This window comes from Eulemur rufifrons, chromosome 4 (genome assembly GCF_041146395.1).
Source record: "Eulemur rufifrons isolate Redbay chromosome 4, OSU_ERuf_1, whole genome shotgun sequence".
Classification (NCBI taxonomy): domain Eukaryota; kingdom Metazoa; phylum Chordata; class Mammalia; order Primates; family Lemuridae; genus Eulemur; species Eulemur rufifrons.
The window spans coordinates 77,186,604-77,210,817 of record NC_090986.1 but is presented as its reverse complement, the minus strand read 5'-3'; the positions used below and the strand labels follow the sequence as shown (position 1 = coordinate 77,210,817).

At 48.5% G+C, this 24,214-nt stretch overlaps 1 protein-coding gene and 1 long non-coding RNA gene across 2 annotated transcripts; one reads left to right on the top strand and one right to left on the bottom strand.

The window, feature by feature from the left end:
* Positions 1-12,083: 12,083 nt before the first annotated feature.
* PDX1 (pancreatic and duodenal homeobox 1) lies at positions 12,084-16,590 on the top strand. The gene is made up of 2 exons (XM_069467405.1): positions 12,084-12,495; positions 16,145-16,590. Exons 1-2 carry the CDS (start codon positions 12,084-12,086, stop codon positions 16,588-16,590), a joined length of 858 nt encoding a protein of 285 aa, XP_069323506.1.
* A 1,026-nt stretch (positions 16,591-17,616) lies between these two features.
* On the bottom strand, positions 17,617-20,299 carry LOC138382786 (uncharacterized). The gene is made up of 3 exons (XR_011233472.1): positions 19,937-20,299; positions 18,797-19,547; positions 17,617-18,681 (listed from the first exon to the last, which is right to left on the bottom strand). It is a non-coding gene; the product is annotated as an uncharacterized lncRNA (long non-coding RNA).
* Positions 20,300-24,214: the final 3,915 nt, after the last annotated feature.

Genomic DNA, 24,214 nt, shown 5'->3' with positions numbered 1-24,214 from the left:
TTTCCGTCCACAGAAAAATCACTTTTTCAGTCTCCCAGACTTGAACCTCGAGGGCACCTTGGTAATGAAAGAGTATGGTTTTGGAGTCAGACAGATTCTGGGTAATATATGACTCAACCAGCTCCTCGCCAGGTGACTTTGGGTGAGCTAGTCAACCTTTCTGAACCTCGGCTTCTTCAGTGGTAAAATGAGGGTGACAACACCTGACTCAGGAACGCTCTGGGACATAACTGAGATCCAACAGGGAAAGGGCCCAACACAAAGTCAGCACCCAACAAAATGCACCTCCTACACCTTTTCCTTTGCTTCCTATTCAACAGGTCACCAAGTGCTATAGTCTCTTCCTGTTAAATTTTGGATTTTTCCCTTTTCTCCATTCTCATTACCAATCAAAGCTACATGTTCTCCTATCTCAACTGCTCTAACAGCCTCTGAACTGGTCTGAGGGCCTTGGTGTCTCATGTGTTGGTCAGTGCTTCATGTCGCCATATTCACATTCCTAAAACATTGCCCTCACCCTCTTAGACATGCTTGGGATGCACAAGTTGGGTGCTTATATATATATTTCTAAGTCACCTGTGTGTGTATGTGTGCTCCCCACACACTTGTTTCCTTATAGCTTAGAAGAAACAGATCCTTTCTTGCTGCCTCCCATCCCCTTAGTATCTTCTACCAGTTGAGCACAGGGACAGGCAAGCAGTGAGCATTCAGCAAACACCATCGGCCCAGTGACTAACACACCTGTTCCTAGAAAGCTGCTCAACTTACAGCAATTTATTTTCCAGAAGACACAAAGCTCATGAATCCATAGAATTCCAGAAAACAGCAGTAGCAACAGGAAGAAAAATGCAGACTTATTTCATCCGCGTGATAGTAAATGATGTCCCATTCACAGTAACTAGAATGACACAACATTGAGAAACTAGCGTGATGCAGAACACGCGTGAAAGTTATAAAACCCCTCGAGGTGGTTGCCAGGGGCTGGGGGAGGGGAGAATGGGGAGCTGTGTTTTCATACAGTTTCAGTTTTACAAGATGAAAAGAGTTCTAGAGATTGGTTACAAAACAATGTGAATACACTTAGAAATGGTTAAGATGGTAAATTTTACGTTATGTGGGTTTCTTTAACCACAGTTAAAATTGGTTTTGTTTCTTAAAAAAACAAAACAAACAAAAACAACTCTGTGAGGAGAATGCTAAAGGAGCGGAAGGCTAGGGTAGGGTACTGATGAAGCAGGAAGAAGAAAAGCACCGGGATTAGGGACGCACCCCTGCCACGGTGTTACCATCACAGCTACGTTCACCTCAACAGAGACCAGTCACTGCATTTAGATTTCCTCTCTCATTGTCTTACTCCCCTACTAGACTGGATGTGTCTTTGAAGCAGAGACTACCCGTTTACTATGGCATCTCCTGTTCCCAGTACAGAGTAGACATTCCATAAATATTTGTTGGACATGAGTAAATGAAGAGCTTGCTGTGATGCTAGCCACGTTCTTTTCAAAGCGCATTCCACATACGAACTCATGGGGGGACTCTATGTGGTAGGCATTCTCTTTATCCGCATTTTACGGAGAAGGGAACTCAAGCAGAGACTCTGGGTGAGGAGCTTGCCCAAGGCCACACAACTAATAAGTGCTGAGGCTGGGATTCAAACCAGGACAGTCCAGCTTTGGAGTGCATACATTTACCACTTACCAAGCTGCCTTTCGGTAGAGGAGAAATTGGAAATACGGGTCAGCTGAAAGTCCAAAGTCAAATTGATAGTAAATGATGAGGCCCAACCATACCCTATCTGCTTTCAGGAAATGACTAAAACCTGCTGCCAGGTCAGATAGCCCCTATGTGAGTCATGTGTTCACCAGGTTTTATTCTGCATGTGCGTGTGTGTGCTCGAGCTTATTTTCTTCCCATTACTAGAATCTAAGGCCTCCAGGGCACAGATTATGTCTGATTCTCTCATATTCCCAAAGCCCTGCAACAGTGCCTGGCACAGAGTAGATATTTAGACAAGGAATGAAAGGAAAAGAACAATCTTAAAGCCAAACTACCATTTATGGCAACAGATCAATGTCACACTTCAATGCATCTGTAGCTCTATGAATTTCTAATTAATCTTATTAGGCTTATTATTTCCTATCTCCCAAACTCACCATTTGACCTTCAATATGTTTATTACCTTCATGGAGCAAGTGACTACAGTAAGAAAATTGAGCAATGATTATCCAATGTATAAGTCCTCTGTAAGTAGCATGAACATCCCTAATCAAATAAGCAGTGATCATTAGAGTATTTCCAAAGAAGCATTTTTATAAAGTTCCAAATAGTGCACAGTTCCATTAGCCAAAAATTCAGAAGCAGGAATGAAAAGTACGAGCTGGGCATGGATTGGGTCTAGGTGATGGATGTGAGAGGTGGGGGGGAAATATCATGTAGAATGTTCTGTGTTTACACCTGTATGTTTTCCTGTGGGAGATGATTCATAGCATTCATTATAATCTCAAAGAGCTACTTAACTGAAACAACGAAGTCAGAACTATGACTCTAAAACAGTTGGCCCTCCATAGCTGTGGGTTAGGTATTGGCACATCCAACCAATTGAGTTGTTTTTGATGTGTTGGTTGGACCCAAGGATGGGGAACCCATGGATGTGGAGGGCTGAATTTGCAACGTGGCTGTAAGAGACTTTGTGCCTACCTACTCAGATTTTGGTATCTGCATGGGACCTTGAACAAATCCCCTGAGGGTACAGAGGGCCAACTGTAACTTTGTTCACCTATTGAGAAGAATGTTTTTCTTCCAGGCACCAACTCCTTATGGATGGAGAGAGTAAAAGAAAGCAGACGGAGTTTGTGAAACTCCTAGTAACTTGATAGATGGGAGGGTTTTGTGCAAAATTTGGTGCTAAGGTGCTTGTTACTTCTATGGCCCCAATTAGTGATTTTCTTAGAAGTTGAACTAAATTGACTCTTTTCAAGTATGTTTTTGTAAAAAAACAGAGTTTGAATTAGATGAGGAGGGAGGAACAGGTCTAGCCGTGTGCCTATCAACTTTCAAGACCACTGCCCTTTACCCAACAACTTTGTTAAATTATTTTTTTCAGCTGAAATATACATAAACCATCTCCAGTTCTTTTCTCTCATTATATGAAGCAAAAATCGGAACCAAAGTCCTAGAATATTGTAAATAGTAGATGGCATAATATCAGTATTCTCTTTAAAAAAATAACCCTGGGGCTTGCAAGGAAGAGGTTCATAAGGAAACACAGCAGGAGAAAAGGGAAAAATTAGAATGTTCCCCCTACTTTTCCTTGCTGAATTTCGCTAGTTATGTATTTAAATTCGGCTACCGGTCATATAAATACAAAAAGGTAAATAATGTCACTCCACTTTCTTGAGAAAAATTCGAATTCTGTGTAATTACAGGCCAGAAGACAGATTACACCAGGCTAGGGGTTAGAGACTTTTGTTTGCCTTTTTGTTATCACCTGTCACAATTTGCTGGGAAGGTAAGAAAACACTGCTGTTTATCTGGATTCATGGCAATCTCTTTCAGAAAACTGCAAGGTTTGACGGTGACCATGTGACCATGTCGGCAGAGTCTAACAAATTGCTTTGTAAATGAAGCAGACAACGCTGATGGATTACGTTTTACAATTCAGCATTAGTAGAAAGAGAAAAGATTTTCTTCACCTAAATTGAATTTTAGTTCTATGTGTGCCTCTTTTCTAAGAAAACCACTGGAAATTAGGTTAGTTTATATATAGACTGGCCATAAAGTCTGGGAAACATAGATAATACTATTTTAAAATTTTGTATACATGAAATATATTGTTGATATTATATAGAGTCACCTGTGTTCAGACTTTAAGGACACACCCTACAAGATGTCAAAGTGACATCAAAATGTGAAATGATTGGGTCTGTACTGAAAGTTCAGCATATAAGTGACAAACTTGGGTGCAAACTGGGGCAGTAAAGACAAACTTGATCTTTAACGTCCCTCAGCTTCTACTTTCTCTTCAATTATTTGAATGAAGCAGGTCACAATAATCTGTTTGGAGGGTGTGTATATTAGTTAGTTGCTGTTATATATAGTTGTACTATGAGAGAGATGGACTTTCTTTGAAACAAGACATATTGCATGACTCCTGAACTGAATCATCAATATTTACATGCAAAAAAACAAACATGCAACACCCAAATGAAAGTAGACCCACTCCTGGCTGTTTCTTAGACAGATTGTTCCACAGAGACAGCCCTTCCTGACTCTGAACAGTCAATGTGAATGAAGAATGCTCTCAGGATCACACAGAAGAAGGAAGATCTGGTTGATCAGATGATCCAAACATTCAATGAGAATCTCCCATTTAAAATGGGCAGTCTTCAAAGAATTATACCACAGTTGATATTCTATTGAATAAAAAGAAGAAATAACATGTATTAGATTAAAAGACCCCAATTCTTTCCCATGTTTTAAAATAATGCGTCTCAGTGATTAGAATTTGGCATAGTTCCTGCCTTGGGCGCTTTCTCCAGGAACCTTATCCAGTTAGAAATATTTTGTGAAAAATAATTTACTATCCAGAAAGTTTCCCTGTTTCCAAGATAAGAAAACCTATTCGGCCATCCCAGCAGGCAAGGGTTGTTTAAGTTACTAGATAACAACGTTGTTATTGATTCTATTATTTTTACTCTTCCTGATTCCCTGCAATCCAAAGCGAGTTTGTCAGACCAAGAATGATTTTTATTTAAAAAAAAAAAAAAAAAGAGTAGTTATTGTTGTAACTGGCCTCATTGTGACAGATGGGATCCTAGTGTTTTCTCACTGCCCTTTACTCAGGAGCTAGGAGAACAGAAAGCAAATAACCAAGAAACCAGCACACTCATGGTAATCTGCATTTCTCAGCGTTGAGCCACAGCACTTGGAAATCAAATATTGGCTCCTCCCGAAGGCCCCTTTTAGCCTGTTGTTATTAACCAGTTTAACATTCCCTTATCACATGCTCATGTGGGCAGAATTAAATGGAATTAGCTACAAATTATATAAAATTCATTTACCTTTAAAGGAAGCTATTTGGTCATGTTCAGTGTGGAGAGAGTATTGCATTAAGACACAAGTTAATGGTGCTGCCTGGAGGTGAATCAATTTGCTTTGCTTTTATTACCTCCCTCTATTTGCCCTATGTGTTAGCTCCTGTGGCTGGAAATGCTCAGCCCAAGTCCACGGAGCCCACGTGTAGCCACATTAACATCCCAAGGACAGTCCCACTATTTCTGAAGAGCTCAGTCCAAGTACACACGATAATAAGGCAAGATCACGTTGATCTCTCTAAATCTGCATTCACATAAAGAAAGAACGGATGTGTAAGAGAGAAAGGAAAGCCTAGGAAAATGTTCAGAATTTGTAAGATTCAAATAACATCTATTGAGCTTCTGCTTTCTGCACTGACCTGGGCATCTTTCCAACGTTTCCTCATTTAAACCTCACAACAACATTAAAATGTAGGGTATATTTTTATTTGCATGTCTGTGCTTCATTTGTTCCTTCAGAGTATGTATGAGTCTCCATATATCAAATAAATTATAGTTTAATGTGTTATTGTTATTCTGGATCTGTAGTGTTCATAATAATCATGTATGTGTTTAAAATGCAGATTCCCAAGTCTCACCCTCCCCCATATTGTTATTTAGTAGGTCTGGGATTGGGCTCAGATACTGGCATTTTATAAGCATCCTAGTGATTTTGATACACATGGTTCATGAGTCAAGCTTCCAGAAACACTGCCCTATGAATCCATGTTATTTCATTGGTAAGCGGGAGGCTGTATCATTGTGGGATTTGCCTAAAGGTAAATGTGTTGCCATATGTAATTGTAGAAAACACAGAAAATAAATGTATTCAAATACCTTTTCTCTGTGCACAACAATACACTGTTGAGAGGTATCTACCACAGAAAGAATTACTAATAGGAAAATTTGACAAAGTTGAGACCACAGTCAAACAATTGGCCTTTTACCTTAATCACTGCAAGACAGGTGTGGATCTACCCTAGGCAGTCAAAAGACAGGGCCTTTCATCCTGTGGCTCTGAGTTTGGGCTTGACTTTCCTGCTTTAACCCCATAGCTTTCCAATGCTAACATTTTTGCATGGGCCTTAGATTTGGGGGAAACACAGAGGAATCACTTTGATGGGAGTGTTCTGCACCCTTACAAAGACAACCAGGATTGCACGTGACCTTTTGTCTGATCTGGAAAAAGCAGGAACGGGGCAGGATTCCAGCTCTGCTGTGTCTGACCCAGAAACTGGAATGACTCCCTTCCCTCCTGAGTCATTTTAGGGCTTCCTAAGTCTATGACGACAGCTTCATCTTCCAACCCAGAAATGGAAGAATCACAGAAAATGCTATGGGAATGGCCTCTGGCTCGAAGACACTACTTAGATGCTGGATTCTGTACCTAAGGCATTTTTAGCTGTGATTAGTTCACCCCATTCAAGTCTTTCTTTTGGACTTTCCTGGTTGTGGAAAAGGAGGAGCCCTCCCCTTCCCCATACCTGTTTCTCTCTCTCTCTCTCTCTCTCTCTCTCTCTCTGTGGTGTGCTGAGGGCTGGCTGGAGTGAATGTCCTCTAGCAGTCTCCTTCCTCCACCTCTTTTAAGCAGGACCACACTGGGGGCATGTTCCCTCAAAACACTGAGTGATATACCCATGCAGTGCTTCCTCCCAGTGTTCCCAAATATTCTTTTCCAGGCCTACCTTTCTGGGAATGTCTTTAGACATGGGCTTGTTGTTATAATCTGAAATTCTTTTGGATGCAGTAATGACCAATAGTTAAGTGTTTATCAATGCATGAAAAGCAATGCTAGGGGAGGAAGGAAGAGATGACCATTTATCGAGATGCCCATGAAGTGCTCAGAGCATTAGACATTTTGTCTCATTAAATTCACACAAAAACAATAAAATAGATTTCTTGAGTGGCTACTATATAGCAAAATAGTATAGTGTCACAGCCAACAGAATGGATGCTAAAGCCATATCACCTCAGCTTGGATCTAGGTTCTGCTGCTTCCTAGCTGCATGACTTTGGGCCAGGAACTTAATATGGCTGTGCCTCAGTTTCCTCCCTGCAAAATGCAGATAACAGTATGTAGCTCGAGACTTTGTGAGGATTAACATATGGAAAATACTTGAAACAGTGCCTGGCTCCATGCATTTGCTGTGATTGCTGTTGGTATTACTATATGCAATAGGGACATTGTACAGGACAGTGCTATTATTTCCATTTTAAAAATAAGGATAGGGAGGCTAAGTGAAGTTGTGTAACTTGCCAAGGGACACACAGCTTGTGCAGGGCACAGCCAGATTTGGAAGACAGGTGTACACAGCTCCTAAGAGCTTTCTATGGTACACAAAAGCCAGACTATATTTCTACAACTGAGTTTTAGTCACTCAAGGAGTGTGCAGGCAGGCGCACAGTAAGGGCTCTATAGGCATTTGATCAATAAGTATTATTGAAAATATTGGTCCTTCAAACCAATAAAACATGTGAAATACAGGCTGTTTGAGGAGGGCAGCAGGAGGGACTGGGCAGTGTGGGTCAAGCCTGCTTTGGTCTGCAGCAGAAACCTGGAGGTGAGGAGAGGTTCCCAGGAGAACAAAGGATTAGTCACAGGAAATGCTGGCAGGAGGGGGAGGGGAAGGCTCAGAAGGGGAGTTGCAGTGGAAACAAGGGCTGGTTATCCAGAACTAAGATCAGGATGGAAAGAGTAAAGGCTGGGATGTCTGGAGGCTGCACAGTTGGATGATAGAGCCAGAGATGGGCACCTGGGTGGGAGCAGACCAGAGGGGTGTGTCCAGAACAGCAGCGGGTGGGCCACAGGCATGCCCAAGGGTTGGGGAAGCAGCAGTAGACTTCAGGTCTTTTGGAGTCTCAACTTCCTTCATACTTTTCCTTTCACAGGGAGGCCACAGAAGGACTAAACCAAAAGAGGAAAGGGCTGGTGGCTGGAGGCCCCACTTCCAGGGAGGAGGCACTGAGGGTGGGTAGGGTGAGCAGTGCACGGCACTGGGGAATGCAGAGCCTCCCTTCCTGCCCCTCTACTCTTCTCTCACCCTGAAGAGAGCTGGTGAGGCAGTGAAAAAGATAATTATTCAATTAAATTCAATTTTTAAGCTGCATTTATTTGTACAGTTGGGAGGAATTGAATTATCTATTAATTGGAAAATAGTTGGAAAATATAGTTGGAAAATAATTTCAACTCTCCACTTATTTTTACTAGATTGTTTTGACCTAGGAATCAATGGAAAACTTCTGATTCAAAGTCCAGGTCCTTTGCCCTCACCACCCCCATTCCCCACCTGGATTTCCCTGGCCCCTCTCAGACCTGGGTACGGTTCTGAGGATTTAGAAAGCAGCAGGAGGGAAGAATTGATTCCATCTAGGGGGAATGAAAACCCATCTGCCTTGTGCCCTCTGAAGGAAATGCTAAGGTACAAAAATTCAAAGTCAAATATAGAAGGATTAGTGTCATTACATACATCATATTGTTTGCTTTGCAGAGTTTTTCAACTCTTTATTTTCAACAGCGAAATAATTATAAAAATGAATATGCTCTAATAAATTACGTTTCCACGTAAAGTTATCATGTACATCCTGGACTCAAAATGAGGTTCATCTGTTTTTTTTTTTTCTTTCTTATAATTGAATGCAACGGCTTAAAAATCTTATCATCAAGAAAAATTCAGCCCTTGGCATGCCTGTGGAAACCACCAAGGAAGATTTAGCCGCTTACCAAGAACAAGGTGACCTGTGTTCTCCGGGGCTCAAACCGCGTCTCTGCCCGGGGAAAGGGGGAAGAGGGCAGGCGAGGACCTCCAATATCAGCTAGGACTATCAGGACGTCCTGCTAATAAACGACTTTTTCACTGTCCACACTATAATTGGTTTACAGCCTTTTCTGTTTATTTATCCATAAGAGCTGCTGTTAAATGGCTCGGGAAGGCGCTCGCCTAATGGCTCGGTATCGCTGCCGGCCCGTAGCAGGCGAGGCGGCTTGGAGGGGCGGCAGGCGTCAGCGGGGACGCAGAGCGGAAACCCATTTCACCTGTAATGGACTTGGTGATTTTATGATACCCACAGCTATATCCACAGAGAAACACAATACACAATCTTACGCAGTGGAGGGTTCTGCGGGATGCGTTTTTTTCTTTTTTTCAATATAAATGCACGTGATAATTAGCCAATCAAAAATTCGCGATAGCTTTGTCTCACCCAACAATAATAATAATAACAATAAATGGTGGTTTGCCCTTTGCTTCCCAGCTCCCTTCTTGAGGTAGCAGGCAGCAGAAAATGCTAATTGGGAAAGTGAGAACGTGCCTCCATTGAAATCTTCAGCACCCCCGCCCCCTCCCACGGGGGTACCCGATTTTTTTGCCAGCGACCGCAGTGGGCGGATTTGCTTTCTGCTGAGAGCCTCTTTTCTTTCTGCAGGACCGAGCAAAAATATTAAATGGGAGCAAATGAAGCATCGAAATGGAGACCAATTTACAGAAATGTGCAATTAGAAGAGAAGTGCAAAGTAAACACTCTGGGGGTGGTGAGCGATGCGGGGAGCTGGGGAGGGAGAGTGGGACGCGGACTGAGTCCGGAGTTGGGGGATGGTTCTCAGGAGAGGAGGGGAAGGGGAGGGAATGACGGGGGGAGGGGAAAAGTGGCCGATCTTTGTCCCGAGCGAGCGGAGTTCGCCGTCCGATCATAACCGCGTCGCCAAGTCAACCCGCGGCGACTCCGCAGATTATCTCTGAGGGTCAACACGCCGCGGCAGGGCAAACCCCCTACGGCCCTACCCTCCTGGTCGATGTGGTCACTCGCGACCCGGGTGATAGCTTCCAGTCCTCCGCGGCTGCCCGGAACAATGGACTCATTGACGCCGGCGCGCAGAGATTAGGTGCGCGGGTCCCACGGTCTTTTCGCTCCCTGGCCCCTTAGGACCACAGGTGGCCCTTTTCCCTGAAGAAATCACCGAAACTCTCCCCGCCCGCCGTGCTTTCCTCCGCCTGCACTTCGGTGACAACCAGGGCCTCACCCAGCCGGGGAGCTACACGAGTTCCCACACTCCGGGGACGCTCTGTGGCCAGCGCACATCACAACGCAAAGGGTGAGGACCGCACCAGCATCCCATGAGAGAAGGAATCTGCAGAGAAGTCCAAATTCCCAACTGACTTTTTTCTTTTAATGAAAATGAGGAGTATTCAGAATAGCGCACTCAATCCGTAGGCATTTAAAACACAAATATTTTCAGTAGGAGAAAATACATTAAAATCTACTTGCAGGCCGGGCGCGGTGGCTCACGCCTGTAATCCTAGCACTCTGGGAGGCCGAGGTGGGCGGATCGTTTGAGCTCAGGAGTTCGAGACCAGCCTGAGCAAGAGTGAGACCCCATCTCTACTAAAAATAGAAAGAAGTTATATGGACAGTTAAAAATATATATAGAAAAAATTAGCCGGGCATGGTGGCGCATGCCTGTAGTCCCAGCTACTCGGGAGGCTGAGACAGGAGGATCGCTTGAGCTCAGGAGTTTGAGGTTGCTGTGAGCTAGGCTAACGCCACGGCACTCACTCTAGCCTGGGCAACAGAGTGAGACTCTGTCTCAAAAAAAAAAACAAAAAAAAAAACAAAAAAAAAAAAACAAAAAACAAACAAAAATCTACTTGCAAAGATCTGGATGTGGGTATGTGGTTTAGGAAAGTCAGGTTGCAGTAATTTTCCTCTTGATTCTTTTTGGTTCACGCTCTTTTGCCGAGGCTTTTCTGCACAAGTGTCCAATTTTTCTAAAACCCTCTGCAGCGGTTCGAGAAATGACTTAATTTCGGGAGGACCCAGTCAGAGGCTGGTTGGGCCGCCCAGCGCTAGCAGGTCAGCGGCGTCGGTCATGCCCAGGCCAGAGAGATTGGGCGCCACAGCCACCCTAGGTAGCCAATCCGCCCAGGGGGTGCAGAAAAAGTGACCCTGTTTAAGTCAGGACCCCAGAGTGTCCAGAACTTATTGAATGGTTTGAAGCCCAGCACGGACATTGTCATGAAAAATGCGGTGTTTTTGTTTCTTTTTCTAAATACCCCACTACCCCTTCCTCCTTGCCTGCCTTATTTCAATTGCAAGCAGAAGAGAGCGGAAGCTCTCAGCTGGCAGACTCCGGCTGGGATCCTTGGAGTCACCAAGAGGCTGGAAACCAAGTTCCAATCCCCCTGCCCTGGCCTCCCAGCCAGCCCCCGACAGAGGCCTCTTCCTTCCGTCTTGCCACATTGGGAAACTGAGTTGTCAGTTGGCCAACTGGACCCCAATTTCTCAAATCAAAATTTATAATACCCTTCAATTAAAAAAAATGTTTAAGTCACTGGGAATGCTTCCAAAGTTACAGTTCATACCCCAGAAGTATCTGGAGCACAGTCACGGATAAAAACACGCAACGAATGCCGGGGTTTTATGTGTTTGTTCACTGGTTGGTGGTCGTGAAAATAATATAGAATCAACTGCTTTCGACCCATAGAGCTGGGTCTGCAAACGTTTTTATTCGCATTCCTCAGCAGTTAAAAAAATTACAACCTCACCATGTCTATTTATAAATTATATTAATGAACTAATATGTACATTAGCAAAGACACAGGGAAAATAAAACGTTTAAAGAACGCTGAAATGTTTCTATAAATGAAGAGTTCTAATATTTTCGTGCGCGCCCGCTTTGGAGAGCCCTGCCAGCTGCGCATACAGGGGTGCGCAGCAAACTCAGCCGACAGAGAAAATTGAAACAAATGGAGGTGCTGGCGGGTACCTGGCCCTGGCTTCTTAAGGCAACTCAGCCAGGCCAATAATGGCCCCAGGCTGGGCCACGTGGGGCACAGCGGAGCCTATGGCATTGCGGCCTCTCTCCACCGGCCGCGGTTTGCTCTGAGAACAGTACGGAGCTGTCAAAGCTAGCTAGGGTGGCGCGGAGAGTAGGAGCGCCGCCGCAAGCACAGTGGCCGAGTCCCCGGCTCCAGCTCCCTACTCCCGGCTCCTGGCGCCCAAGCCCAGGCTGCCGCCATGAACGGCGAGGAGCAGTACTACGCGGCCGCGCAGCTTTACAAGGACCCGTGCGCGTTCCAGCGGGGCCCGGCGCCGCCGGAGTTCAGCGCCAGCCCCCCTGCGTGCCTATACATGGGCCGCCAGCCCCCGCCGCCGCCGCCGCCGCCGCCGTTCCCCGGCGCCCTGGGCGCGCTGGAGCAGGGCAGCCCCCCGGACATCTCCCCGTACGAGGTGCCCCCCCTCGCCGACGACCCCGCGGTGGCGCAGCTTCACCATCACCTCCCTGCTCAGCTCGCGCTTCCCCACCCGCCCGCCGGGCCCTTCCCGGATGGAGCCGAGCCAGGTGCCCTGGAGGAGCACAGCCGTGTCCAGCTGCCTTTTCCGTGGATGAAGTCTACCAAAGCTCATGCGTGGAAAGGCCAGTGGGCAGGTAAGCCTGGCTCCCCACCCCTTTCTCCTTTCCAGCTCTGGGCCTGGCTGCCCCTACCTCCAAACGCTCCCCGGGACCCTCTCCCTGTTTCTGTCCTCGGCCCCTTGGATAACCCAGAGTCGGACTAAACTACACCACGGAGCCAATGAGGCCATAAGCTGCCCAGAGCACTCAGCTGGTCCGATTTGGAGCATCTTTCCCATCCAGCTGTCCTCCTGGAAGCTTAAACCCCTTCCTTCGCTGTATACAGAACCCATCTTCGCCCCAGGAGCCCTCGCGCTGCCGGTGCCGCCCCCAGAAAGTCGAGGCCTAGCCAAGCTCAGGGCTCCGGACCCTCGGGATCCTCCTGGAGCGAGGCATTCCTCAGCCTAGGACTCCCCGCTAGTGCTTATTGAGGAAAAAGCCAAACAGAGCCCAGGATGTCTCTAATCGGAGCTCTGGGTCCCCTCACTACCCGGCTGTATTAGCGAAGCCAGGGCGTTTCTGGGGCACCAGGTAGAGGCAGAAAGGCAGGGAAGGAAAGGAAAACTGCATCCGACCCGCAGTGTCCCGCGGCCCTGGTGGGGGTCGGAGGGTGGGAATAAACAGGAAGGGGCTGGGGCAAGGCTGGGAGGCGGGGGTGAGGGGGTGGGGGAAGGGTGCTCACCGCAAGGCAGAAAACCCGCCGCTTCTCTTCTGAGCCCGGCGTCTGAGATGCTAATTAATTTTTGCCCAAGCAAAAGCGTTTGAAGGGGTCTCCCAGCACTGCTTCCCAGGAAGTCAGTTTGAAAGACGACAGGCGCCCTCTTCTCACAGCGGGCCCAGGGAGGTGGGAGCCCGGGCTCCCGCGGCCCAAGGCGCCAGCGTGTAACAGAAAGTCTGCCCCGGAGCCGGGGACTCAGAGGAGCCCCCAGATCCTTCCTCGCCCGGCGCTGCCGGCGAGTTCCGGCGTTGTCTATGCCCAAGCCCTACACAATGTTATCGCTTCCGTGCTGCAGCCACTTCTGGTCACACCTGCATTGCAAATAGTTGTCTTTTCTTTTCCTTTCGACTGACATCGGGGGTAGGGGAAAAGAAGCTAAAGCTGGCGCCCCGCCCCTGAGGATCCTCAGCGCCCTGTCTGCAGGGTCTGGCCTGTCCTGCCCGACACTGACCCGGAGCGCATCCAAGCAGGGCTTTGGGGAGAGAGGATCCAGGCTCGCCCAGGGTTCCTGAGGCTCGCCTCTTCCTAGTTCACTTTCTCGCTAAGGCGAAGGTCCTGAGGCAGGGCTCGGCCCAAACTGCTGCAATGGTCCACACCTCCCCCGAAACCCGGGCGACGGGGGAGCCAGATGCTGCCGAGGCTCCGAGGCGTACTCAGCCAGGGCGCGCGGCCTACTCATCCAGCGCGCGCGGCCGGGGCCAAAGGCCTCATAGTTCGGGAAATGCGGGGTTCTTGGGAGGAAGGAGGACGGCCCCTTGACCGAGGGTGGCTGCTCTCAGCAGGTGCTTTCTTTCCAGGGCTGCCTTCCCTCCAGGGCTCTTTTCCCTCTGCTCTGGCAACGCGCGTGTTTCTGGTATCCCTTGACCCTCCATGCCTGGGGATTCCTGGCAAAAAGGGCGAGAGTCCCTGAGAGAGGATTTCTGTGGTGGGCTAACTTCCCTATCCCACCTCAAGGGGTGTTGCTTCTGTTTTGGAGGAGGTTGGGCTCAAGAGGACCCAAGAAGCCAGGAAGGAAAACCCTAAGGCGAATCGTAAGCCTTGCCTGGGGGTGGACAGCACCCTAGGAGGGCCCCAAGAGGTCTTTGCCAGCACCCTGTAGCCCACTGTGCCCTCAGCCCGCGGGGAAGGAGCCGACCTCCTCCTTTTCCCCTGGAAGGGACCTGCGGGGCGTTTGCTACACCACTCCCCTCCCCGCCCCCCCACACGGCAGTCCTCTTGGGGGGGAAAAGGAGCCGAACTTCAAGAATTAGCAGACTGACCTGCCTGTGCCCATGGGGTTTCACGCCCCTGGGAAGAGTGAAATGACTAAAGGGGTCTCACTCCCAGTACGAATATCAATACTAACGACAACAGGGATTTCTGAAAATCTCGACCTAAATGAACTGCATCAGCTGCTCTGGCCAGCTCGCACCTAAACTGCCTCACTCTTTGCGCCTTAGGGGAGGGCCCAGACACGGAGCCCTTGACCTCTCTCCATAACTTCTCCAACAGCCTCCATCCTAAACTTCCACCCCATGCCCCCTCGCGCTGGGCACAGGTCCCCCAGGGTGGTGGAGGCCTGCAGCCAAGGGCGGGAGCCCGGAGAGGTTTGGGTTGAATTTAAGAACTTTGAAGAACCTTTAAAATCTTCTTTTAAGCCCCCCCCCCCCTTAGTCCAGGAAAGGCCGAGTAGGCTCCGGGGATGCTCTGCAGGGAGCCTCGGCCTAGGCTTCCGGTGCCTCCTCTCGGCCTGGGGGGATGGGATATCCAGGAAGATTCCATCGCGAAGTTAACCCCCTCCCCAAACACATACACGTTTGCATTTCAACTCCCTAAGGCTTCAGCGAGAGTCACAGGAAAAAAGTCCCTGTCCTAGCGGTAAGACAAACCGACTTAAGCCTCTTCCCAGAGCTTTGGTGAAACTTCCAGCGCCAGCGTCCCCAGCCCGGGTGTGGTCAGTATTTCTCACACAAAGGAAAAGATCGGGAGGTCCTAGAGGAGCGCAGCGGCAGACACCGACTGCGCCGCCGCTCGAAGCTCCCGGGCCCGCCCTCCCTGTGGCTTCCTGGCGGCCCAGCCTTGGACCTGGGAGCCCTGAGCCCTTGAAGGCTAGTTTCTGTACGACCACCCCCTCCTCCGCCGCGCTCTCAGCTCCTCTGGGGCCCCAGTGCCGCCCCTCTCCGCTTGTGGGGGCATTTGGGACCCTGGGTGCACAATACGGAGCTGCCAGTGTCCTGCTCCCGCCAAATGTGACCTTCCCCAAAACAATATTTCTCCTCTCGGGCAGGGGACCTGCTGAGGTTAAAACGTTCCAATTAAAAAGAATCTGCTGGCTCTCTAGTTGGGGTTGATTACAATAAAACTCTAGAGAGAGATAATATATGGTCATATATGACAAAATGTGTCATAACCTCTAGTAGCACAGGGATTTTCAAACCGCAGGTTGCACCCATTAGTAGTTCATGAAATCAGTTTACTTGGCTAACGAAATAGTAAACAATGGAAAAAATTAGATAAGCATGGTAGGTGGTAGAGGTTGGTTTACGTACTGTAAAGTTTGTCAGTTATATATCCATATGTGAATTAGATAATGATCTGAAATGTATTTTTTATTGCGGGTCATCGTTAGAAAGTGTTTTTTTTTAATAAATTCTGTGTTAAAGACATGTTGTTGCCTTTGTAGAATCGACTGGGTTTAAATATCTAGCACATGCATTTAAATCATCATTAAGAGAAACACCGGTTAAATGAACTCATTCAAAGACCACTCGCTGACAGAGCCAAGAGTGGGCTCACAGTGAGAGCCAGTTGAGCTTTGGCCTCCAAGAAGGGGCGTGGGGCCACAGTGGGTGCTGAAGTAGGGGACTGGGGGATCGATGGCTCCGGCGGGAGCAGCTGGGAAGGCTAGGGCTACTGGGGCCCCAGCTGAAGGTTGCGGTGCCTGGGCGGGGGCCCGGGGGCCACGCTCACCCACTGTGTCGCCCGCAGGCAGTGCCTACGCAGCAGAGCCTGAGGAGAACAAGCGGACGCGCACGGCCTACACGCGCGCGCAGCTGCTGGAGTTGGAGAAGGAATTCCTATTCAACAAGTACATCTCGCGGCCGCGCCGAGTGGAGCTGGCCGTAATGCTGAACTTGACCGAGAGACACATCAAGATCTGGTTCCAAAACCGCCGCATGAAGTGGAAGAAAGAGGAGGACAAGAAGCGAGGCGGCGGGACAGCGGCCGGGGGTGGCGGGGGCGCAGAGCCGGAGCAGGACTGCTCAGTGACTTCGGGCGAGGAGATGCTGGCGCTGCCGCCACCGCCACCCCCCGGGGGTGCTGTGCCGCCCGCAGCCCCGGTCTCCGCCCGAGAGGGCCGCCTACCACCTGGCCTTAGTGCGTCGCCGCAGCCCTCCAGCGTCGCGCCTCGGCGGCCCCAGGAACCGCGGTGAGGGGCTGGGGCTGCTCCCTGCTCACTGGGCGGCTTGGACCACTCGCCAAGGAGGGGGAGCAGGCCTAAGAGCCCGGACGACTGGCCCTGGCAGTTGGATGGGGCCAGAAATGCAGGGCCCACCCTAAACCAGGGGGAAAAACCGCATGTGCCAACTGGAGCCCCGCGGGGAGCGGAGATGCTGGCAGAACTTTCGGAAAGAAAGACATTGGTTTCTGTAATATTTGGGACCTCTTCCGGTGACATTATTGGATTGGCGATGTCTGCAGTTGTTGCGCACGCCCCTCGCTGCCTGCAGCCCCCCACCTTGAGACTTGTTTAGAGAAGCCGACTATTCAAAAAATGGAAACTGTACAAATCGGAGCGCTCCCCAACACACGGCCGGCGAGTTGAACCGAGTGCCTTAATCTGCCCATAGACAGGGCCATTCTTACTGGGGCGACCCCGTTTGGAAATAATTGAAATGTTTGAGGTTTCAACGAGCCGGTGAAATTGATCCCAATGGAATAGAATGAGCCCCTCCTCCTCTTCTTCCCTCTCCTCCTCTTTCTTTTCTTCCTCCGCCTCGTCCTCCTCTTCTTCCTCCTCTTTTTCTTCTTCCTTTTACCTTTCTCCTTCTCCAGCCGCATACTTCACTACTGTGCCTCCTTTAACGCGTACCCCTTTCTTCTGAAGAAGAGAAAATCTTGCAAGGCAGGCTGGGCAGCGGCAGGGCTGGCCTGTAGGACCCGCGCAAGAATCTCTGTGCGCTCCAGTTGGTCCCACGCTGCTGCCTGCCGGGGAGGGCAAGGGGAGACCGACCTGGATTTGGGGCAAGGGGAAGATGGACCCCCGAGCAATCACTAAACGAAGACATTTGTAGCTTTCTATTTAGGATGTGGATTTAGTTCCTGGTCTCAGCGTTAAGGCCGTGCTGAAAGCAAGCAGGGTGGCCTGGTGCGCCTTGGAAACAACTATTCCCAGAGCCAGTATGGTTACCACATTTTTTAAAATTATGAAAACATATGTGGTTGGAGGGTTTGGAAAACTAGTTTTTATTTAAAGTTTTAACGTTACCTAACAGCTCTTTACAAACAGCTCTGTGCTTTCCAGATCAGTTCCTCCTTTTAAGGTCTGCGCCTTGTGTTCAGGTTATGTTTGTGGAAAACGCTTAATAAATACGGATAAAATGGGAAGAGATAAAAACTTACTCTCCTCGCTTTGCTTCAAACCTCCAGTGTGATGATTCCAATTCACTTCAAAAATTAAACCAGCGTTTTTTTTTTTTCAGTATTAACCATGGATAACCAGGTAATTAAGAAACATCGCACTAGGGTTTTGAGTTGGAGCAGTGTATGAACGGGTGAATTTTCCGGTTTTGTTTTATTTTTAATTTGAGTCTCTTCTGAAGATCTTTCTCAGGCAATATAGCCTGGGCATCGGGAGTTCGGCGTGCCGCTGGCTAACACCGAACGAGGGCACAGCCACGAGCTGCCCACCCGGCGCTGAAACACGCAGCTGGCTGGGACCCTGGCGCGGTCTCCCGTTTCCTCCCAAAGCTGCGGGCTCGAGCGAGGCCTTTTTCCGTAGTCTTTCCAAAGGAAGTGTTGCTTTGAATGAGTCTCTGCCCCTGGAGACCCAAGGCCAAGAGTGTCTTGTGTTAGAGACAAAGATGTCCCGATTTAGGGGGCTTCCAAACTCCAGGGCCACCCTGCTTCTCCAGCGCAGCTCTCCAACGCGCGCCTTAGCCTGGCGGTGCGCCCGCGCCGCTTCCTGGGAGCTTTTGGAGTTCAGAGCCAGGCGCTCACTTCCAGGAGTCGCTGCTTTTATTTTCTTCTACAGAGAGAGACGCAGGGCTTTTTTGTTGTTGCTTTTTTTTTTTTTTTTTTTTTTTTTGGAGAGAGAAATCGAGTCAGAACGCCTCTCTGAATAAAAGAAAGTTTCCTGGATCAGAAAGGGGAACTTTCTCATCAATGAGCCTGTGCTGTTTCCCGGTGTCCTCTCCACACCTGCCTGGAGTCTGGGAAAACTGCGTTCCAGTTCCGGGTTCCTCAAATATTGGCCTATAACACTGATAAAATTATTCAAGCTCTCTGTGCCTCAGTTTCCTCATCTATAAAGTGAAGACAAATAGTACTCATGGGGCTGCTGTGAGGTCTAAACTACAGAATACATGTAAAGTGCTCAATTCAGTATCTAGAATATAGTTATACCTCCACAAATATTACCTATTGTTTTATGACATCACCATCATTTTCCGAAGCAGAGAGCTGCGATGGGGCTTCTCCAGGTCTCCCAAGGCCCAACGGCGCCTCTCCTTTGGCAAATCCCCACACTGTCGCTGCAGATCTGATTCTTGTTCATGTACCCACTGATCTTTGCTGCCCCGTTCCTAGTTTTAGGTCGTCCTTCCTTGTAAATAAACTCCTTAGGTTTCCCACAGCAACCTTTACCACCAGGTAAGTTAGACTAGCTGGAGCTCCGCCGCTCAGTTGGTGCAGGCTCCTGGACTTGTCCCAACCCCAGACAGAACCCGCCACCCTCTTAGAGGCTCACGTCCCAATCCCTGCCCTGGCCTCAGGGTTCCCCCAGGGGAGAAGAGTCGAAGGCCTCCTACGGTCCAGGGCTGGGCTCCGGATCTCAGAGCTCTGTGGAAAGCTCTCTGGGCGGCAGAGACTCGGGTAGCCAGAGCCTGTGCCTCCTGTGGAGAAGAGCTCGGGCTCTGGACCAGAAGTCCCTCTGTCCTGGGCTTGAATTCCTGTTTTCCTTACCTACGCTTGGTCTTACTGAAGTCTCCGTCTCCAGGTCCTCAGAATGGGCTCATAATGAGTATTTAATCAGATGATGTCTTCGAAGAGTTCAGGACAGGGCCTGGCGCTAGTCCGGTATACAAGGTGGAGGTGATGTGCCCTTCTTGCCGGTAGAAACCTGCCTTCCTGGAAGACCCAGGGAGGCAGCGGAGAGTGAAGCCAGACAGGCCTGGAAGAGAACAGGGACAGGGGAACCAGTGCCAACGGGAGCACCACTCTGGGCTCCACCCACCCAGCAGCCGAGGAAGGAGGGTGGGGTTGGAGGGGCGGGGGGTCGCGTGGGGGAAGGGGAAGGACTCTGTCCAGACCCCTCCGGTGGTTAGACCGAGACGCAGCCGCGGGGCGATATAGATCAGGCCCCACAGGGCGACTCGCGTGGGACTCGCTTGAGGCTCGCGTAGGGCTCGACCTGTGTAGCTCAATCTCTGAGCGGCCACCCTCGGCCGACTGGCCAGTAGACTCGAATCGTGAGCCTGGGCCTCGAGAAAGACTTCTTTCTGCAAACGGCGTGCCCTCCAGGTCCCAGAACCCCAGGTTTGACCCCAATATCTGCCTCACCTGGGAGCTGTCGGCCTCCCTCTGCTCTTCAGTCTTGGCGTGCTCCGCCCATATAATGATCAGACACCGGTGCCTTCGAAAGCTCTCAGGGGAAAGTGGACAGAGGAAGCGCAGGGCTCCTGCAGACGCTTCGCTCAGCTCCCTGGGCCAGGGCGCGCGGGCGGCCTGTGCGCTCCGGGTCCCCGGCTACCCTCCCACCCACCGTCCAGCCAGCCGGACTCCGCTCACCGCCTGCAGCTCCAGCCCCTCCTTCCCACGGAGTTCCTCGAACTGGGGCCACAGGCCCCGCCATTCCTCTAGGATCTTCAACCCTCAGAGGAGGTACGTTGGTGGAGCGCTGCCGCGCGCTGCGCTTGATTTGGGTGCCGATCGTGTCCCCAGACTCCACCCAGCACTTCCCGTCCGCCCCTACTTCCGGGGCACTGTCCTGGCTCTGTCAAAGATGCGGATGCCAAGCCCGGGATTCGGAAAATCCAACACTGGTTCCTCACCACACGCACCCTCACGTGAAAACCACTGAAAATGGGAACCCGATCTAGAACCTGGGAGAGCACGCCGCTACCGACCGAGACTGGGACCTGAGCTGTGTGACTTTCCCCAAGTCCCTTCTGTCCCCCCCCCCCCCCACGCCTACGCTGGGGACACATAGTGTGGGATCACATAGTGCCAAAAATAGTGCATAGGAAACAAACAAGCCAACCAACCACACTCTTTTACTCCTCCATATGTTTTTTCCTGTAGGTTTGCTAACAGTTACTCGAAGAAGTTCTCACATTGCAAGCTAAATCCATGCCACACAGTAACAATATCTGAGAGTTCCTGATGATTTCTGGCCATGCCTATTGTTTTGAACAGCGGGGGCAATGTCTGTAATTCACTTGTACCCTGCGCCCCAGGACTGGAGCCTGAACGCACTCAGCAACATTTATGGGGCTCCTACTCTGTGCTGGGCACGGCTAGAAGCCTCACAGTGCTTGCCCTGGAAATGCTCGCAGTTTTAAAAAGCTGATCACCTCTTCCCCGTGATGCTCAGCACAGTCGTGGAGATTGAACTGATTACTGGTGAACTTACCATAGTAAATAGGAGTCACTCCTATTTCCCAAATGTCTCGTTTGGAACAATAAGGGCTGTTTTGATTTTCCAAATGAATTTTGCCCCCCTTAGTCTAGCGCTGCCACCCTCTCTACATCCTCGCCTTCAATTCAGTTCAGTTCCATGCATTTAAGTTTGAATGAAATTTAAGTATTGCACTGCTTTTTTCAAGTTGGTGAGATCTACCTGTTCTTATGTTTCCCTCTCCCCATATTCTCTCTCTCTCTCTCTCTCTCTCTCTCTCATTCATTCTCTCTCTCTCTCACACACACATTCTATCTCTCTCTCTCTCACATTCCCTCTCTCTCTCTCCATCTCCCCCCCACTCCCTGTGTGGGAGGGTGAGTCTCTTCATCTTTGTGTGTCTGGGGTTGCCTGTGTGTCCCATGTGTGTTCATGTGAATGTATTTAGGATATGTATTATGTGGGTGCCATGGTGACAATGATCAGGTGTCATTGTCCCCTGGGGACCAGGGACACCTTCCTGCATACTCTTTTATTCCACCCAGCACAGCCATCTCCCTACTGTCTGATGACACTGCTGCTGATGAAAACTGTCCATTCAGGTTACTGTCTCAATTCTTCACGTTGACAAAATGTTTGAAGGCAGGAAAAGCTGTCTTTAGAGGGACACAACATTGAAACTTTGGTAGACGATGGCACTGTTAAAGTACTACCACAGGAATTTTTAAATCTTTTCTTTCCAAGAAAAAGTTCACAACTAATGTATTTCATGATTTCAACAGCTTCACCTACAAACCCTCCTGGAAATTAAGTATTTTAGATCATTAAATATGAAATGTCCGATTTCTAATCAAAAGTTAGTTGATTGTATCTCAAACAAGAAGCAGTACAATTAATCAAAGTATGCACCTAAACTATCGACACAGTTTTGCCATTGTAACGGTAGCTTGTTTATGCCAGCAGCGAAGAAGCCTGGAGAGTGAGTGGCAATGAAATCACAAAAGGTGTTTTCCACGGCTTGTTGAGAATTGAGTATTTTTCCTTGCAAGATATGGTCCAAAGCCTGGAAGAAGTGGTAGTCAGTTGGTGTAAGGTCTGGTGAATATGGTGGATGACAGAGAGTTTCCAAGTCCAGCTGCTGTAGTTTGAGCAGTGTTGCTTGTGGTGAAGAGCTGTCTTGCAAGAGGATTGGCCTGTCTCTATTGACCAATCTCAGCTGCTTAATTGTAAGCATCCTCCTCATTTCATCCAATTGGTTGCAGTAGATATCACTGTAGCTGATTAACCAGGTTTCATGAAGCTGTAGTGGATAATACCAGCACTGGACCACCAAACAGACACCATAGACTTTTTTGGAATATTTGGTTTGGGACTGTGTTTTGGCACTTCATCTTTATCCAACCATTGTGCCAAACACTTGTGATTGTCCAAAGGAATCCATTTTTCATCACATGTAACAACATGGTGTAGAAATAGTTGGCCTTTATGTTGTGAGAGCAAAAAGAAAGGCAAGCTTTGAGACAATTTCTCTTCTGACTCTCATTTAATTCATGCCGAACCCATCTATCCAGCTTTTTTACCTTGCTGATTTGTTTCAAATGGTCCAATATTGTTGGAATAATAGCATCAAACCTTGCTGCTGGCCGGGCGTGGTGTCTCATGCCTGTAATCCTAGCACTCTGGGAGGCCGAGGCGAGTGTATCGCTCGAGGTCAGGAGTTCAAGACCAGCCTGAGCAAGAGCGAGACCCCGTCTCTACTAAAAATAGAAAGAAATTAGCTGGCCAACTAAAATATATATAGAAAAAATTAGCCGGGCGTGGTGGCACATGCCTGTAGTCCCAGCTACTCGGGAGGCTGAGGCAGAAGGATTGCTTAAGCCCAGGAGTTTGAGGTTGCTGTGAGCTAGGCTGACGCCACGGCACTCATTCTAGCCCGGGCAACACAGCGAGACTCTGTCTCAAAAACAAACAAAAAAAAAAAAAAAAAAAAAAAAAAAAACCTTGCTGCTAATTCACGCATAGGTTGAGATGGAGTCACTTCCACTACAGCTTTCAGCTCATCATTATCCACCTTGGTCTCAGGTCACCCATGTGGCTCGTTTTCAAGATTAAAATTACCAGAATAGAATTTCTCAAACCATCAATGTACTTACTGTGTTTTCATCAGCCACATCCTTCCCAAACACTTCAATGATATTTCAAGCTGTCTATGCAGCGTTGGTTCCATGACAAAACTCAAATTCGAAAATAACACAAATTTTTTACTTATCCATGGTTTCACAAAAATTCTTCCAGAAAAAATGTGCAAGTGTCAAAGTGAAATGTCAGAGATAGCAACTGTCAAATGTAGTATTTAAGGAAATTGGACATTTCATACTTACTAACCTAAATAGTTAGAAGGCTCAGAGGAGGGAACTTCTGGGTTGATACTGAATCAAATTTGACTCCAGCCCAGCTCTGACAAGATAGATGTAGGGGGAATAAACATAATGGGAAACTGAGGCAGGGCAGCAGAAAGGCCTCCCTGCAAAGGAACTGGGAATGATACAGCCTCTAAGCTAGCAGCCATCCTTCAGGAAATTGCTACCCAGGGACAACTTTGCAGTGGGAAGAGATAGACAGAAACTCTCCAAGGCCAAGGTCTGCAAATAGCAGCTACAAATAGCTGTTTTAAGCATGAAAGTGGCTGGCTGATACAGGTCTTTTGGACTACGTAGTCATAACCTGTCAATGCCAGGTTCCTATATTAAAATACTGGTATATTTACACATCCATAAGATGGAATCGACATGATAAAATTCTATTCCTATTGCTTCATTAAAATTATTTTCTCTATAACTGAGATTTCATGGCTTTTGAAAGCAGGGATAGGTCAAACTTAAAGCAGTATTTTATCATTTAATTTCAAGTTGAATTGCTTGGAGTTTTTCCCTAAACACAGAACATATAGACACCATCAATATATACCATATCATCAGCATGCATTCAAGATTCTTGTCTGCATTATGGAATACACTGAACTCCCACTTCTAGTTATAATTATACATATGAAAAGTATAACAGGCCAGGCATAGTGGCTCACACCCGTAATCCTAGCACTCTGGGGAGCCGAGGTGGGAGGACTGCTTGAAGGCAGGAGTTTGAGACCAGCCTGACCAAGAGTGAGACCCAGTCTCTACTAAAAACAGAAAAAATTAGCTGGCCAGCTAAAAATAGAAACA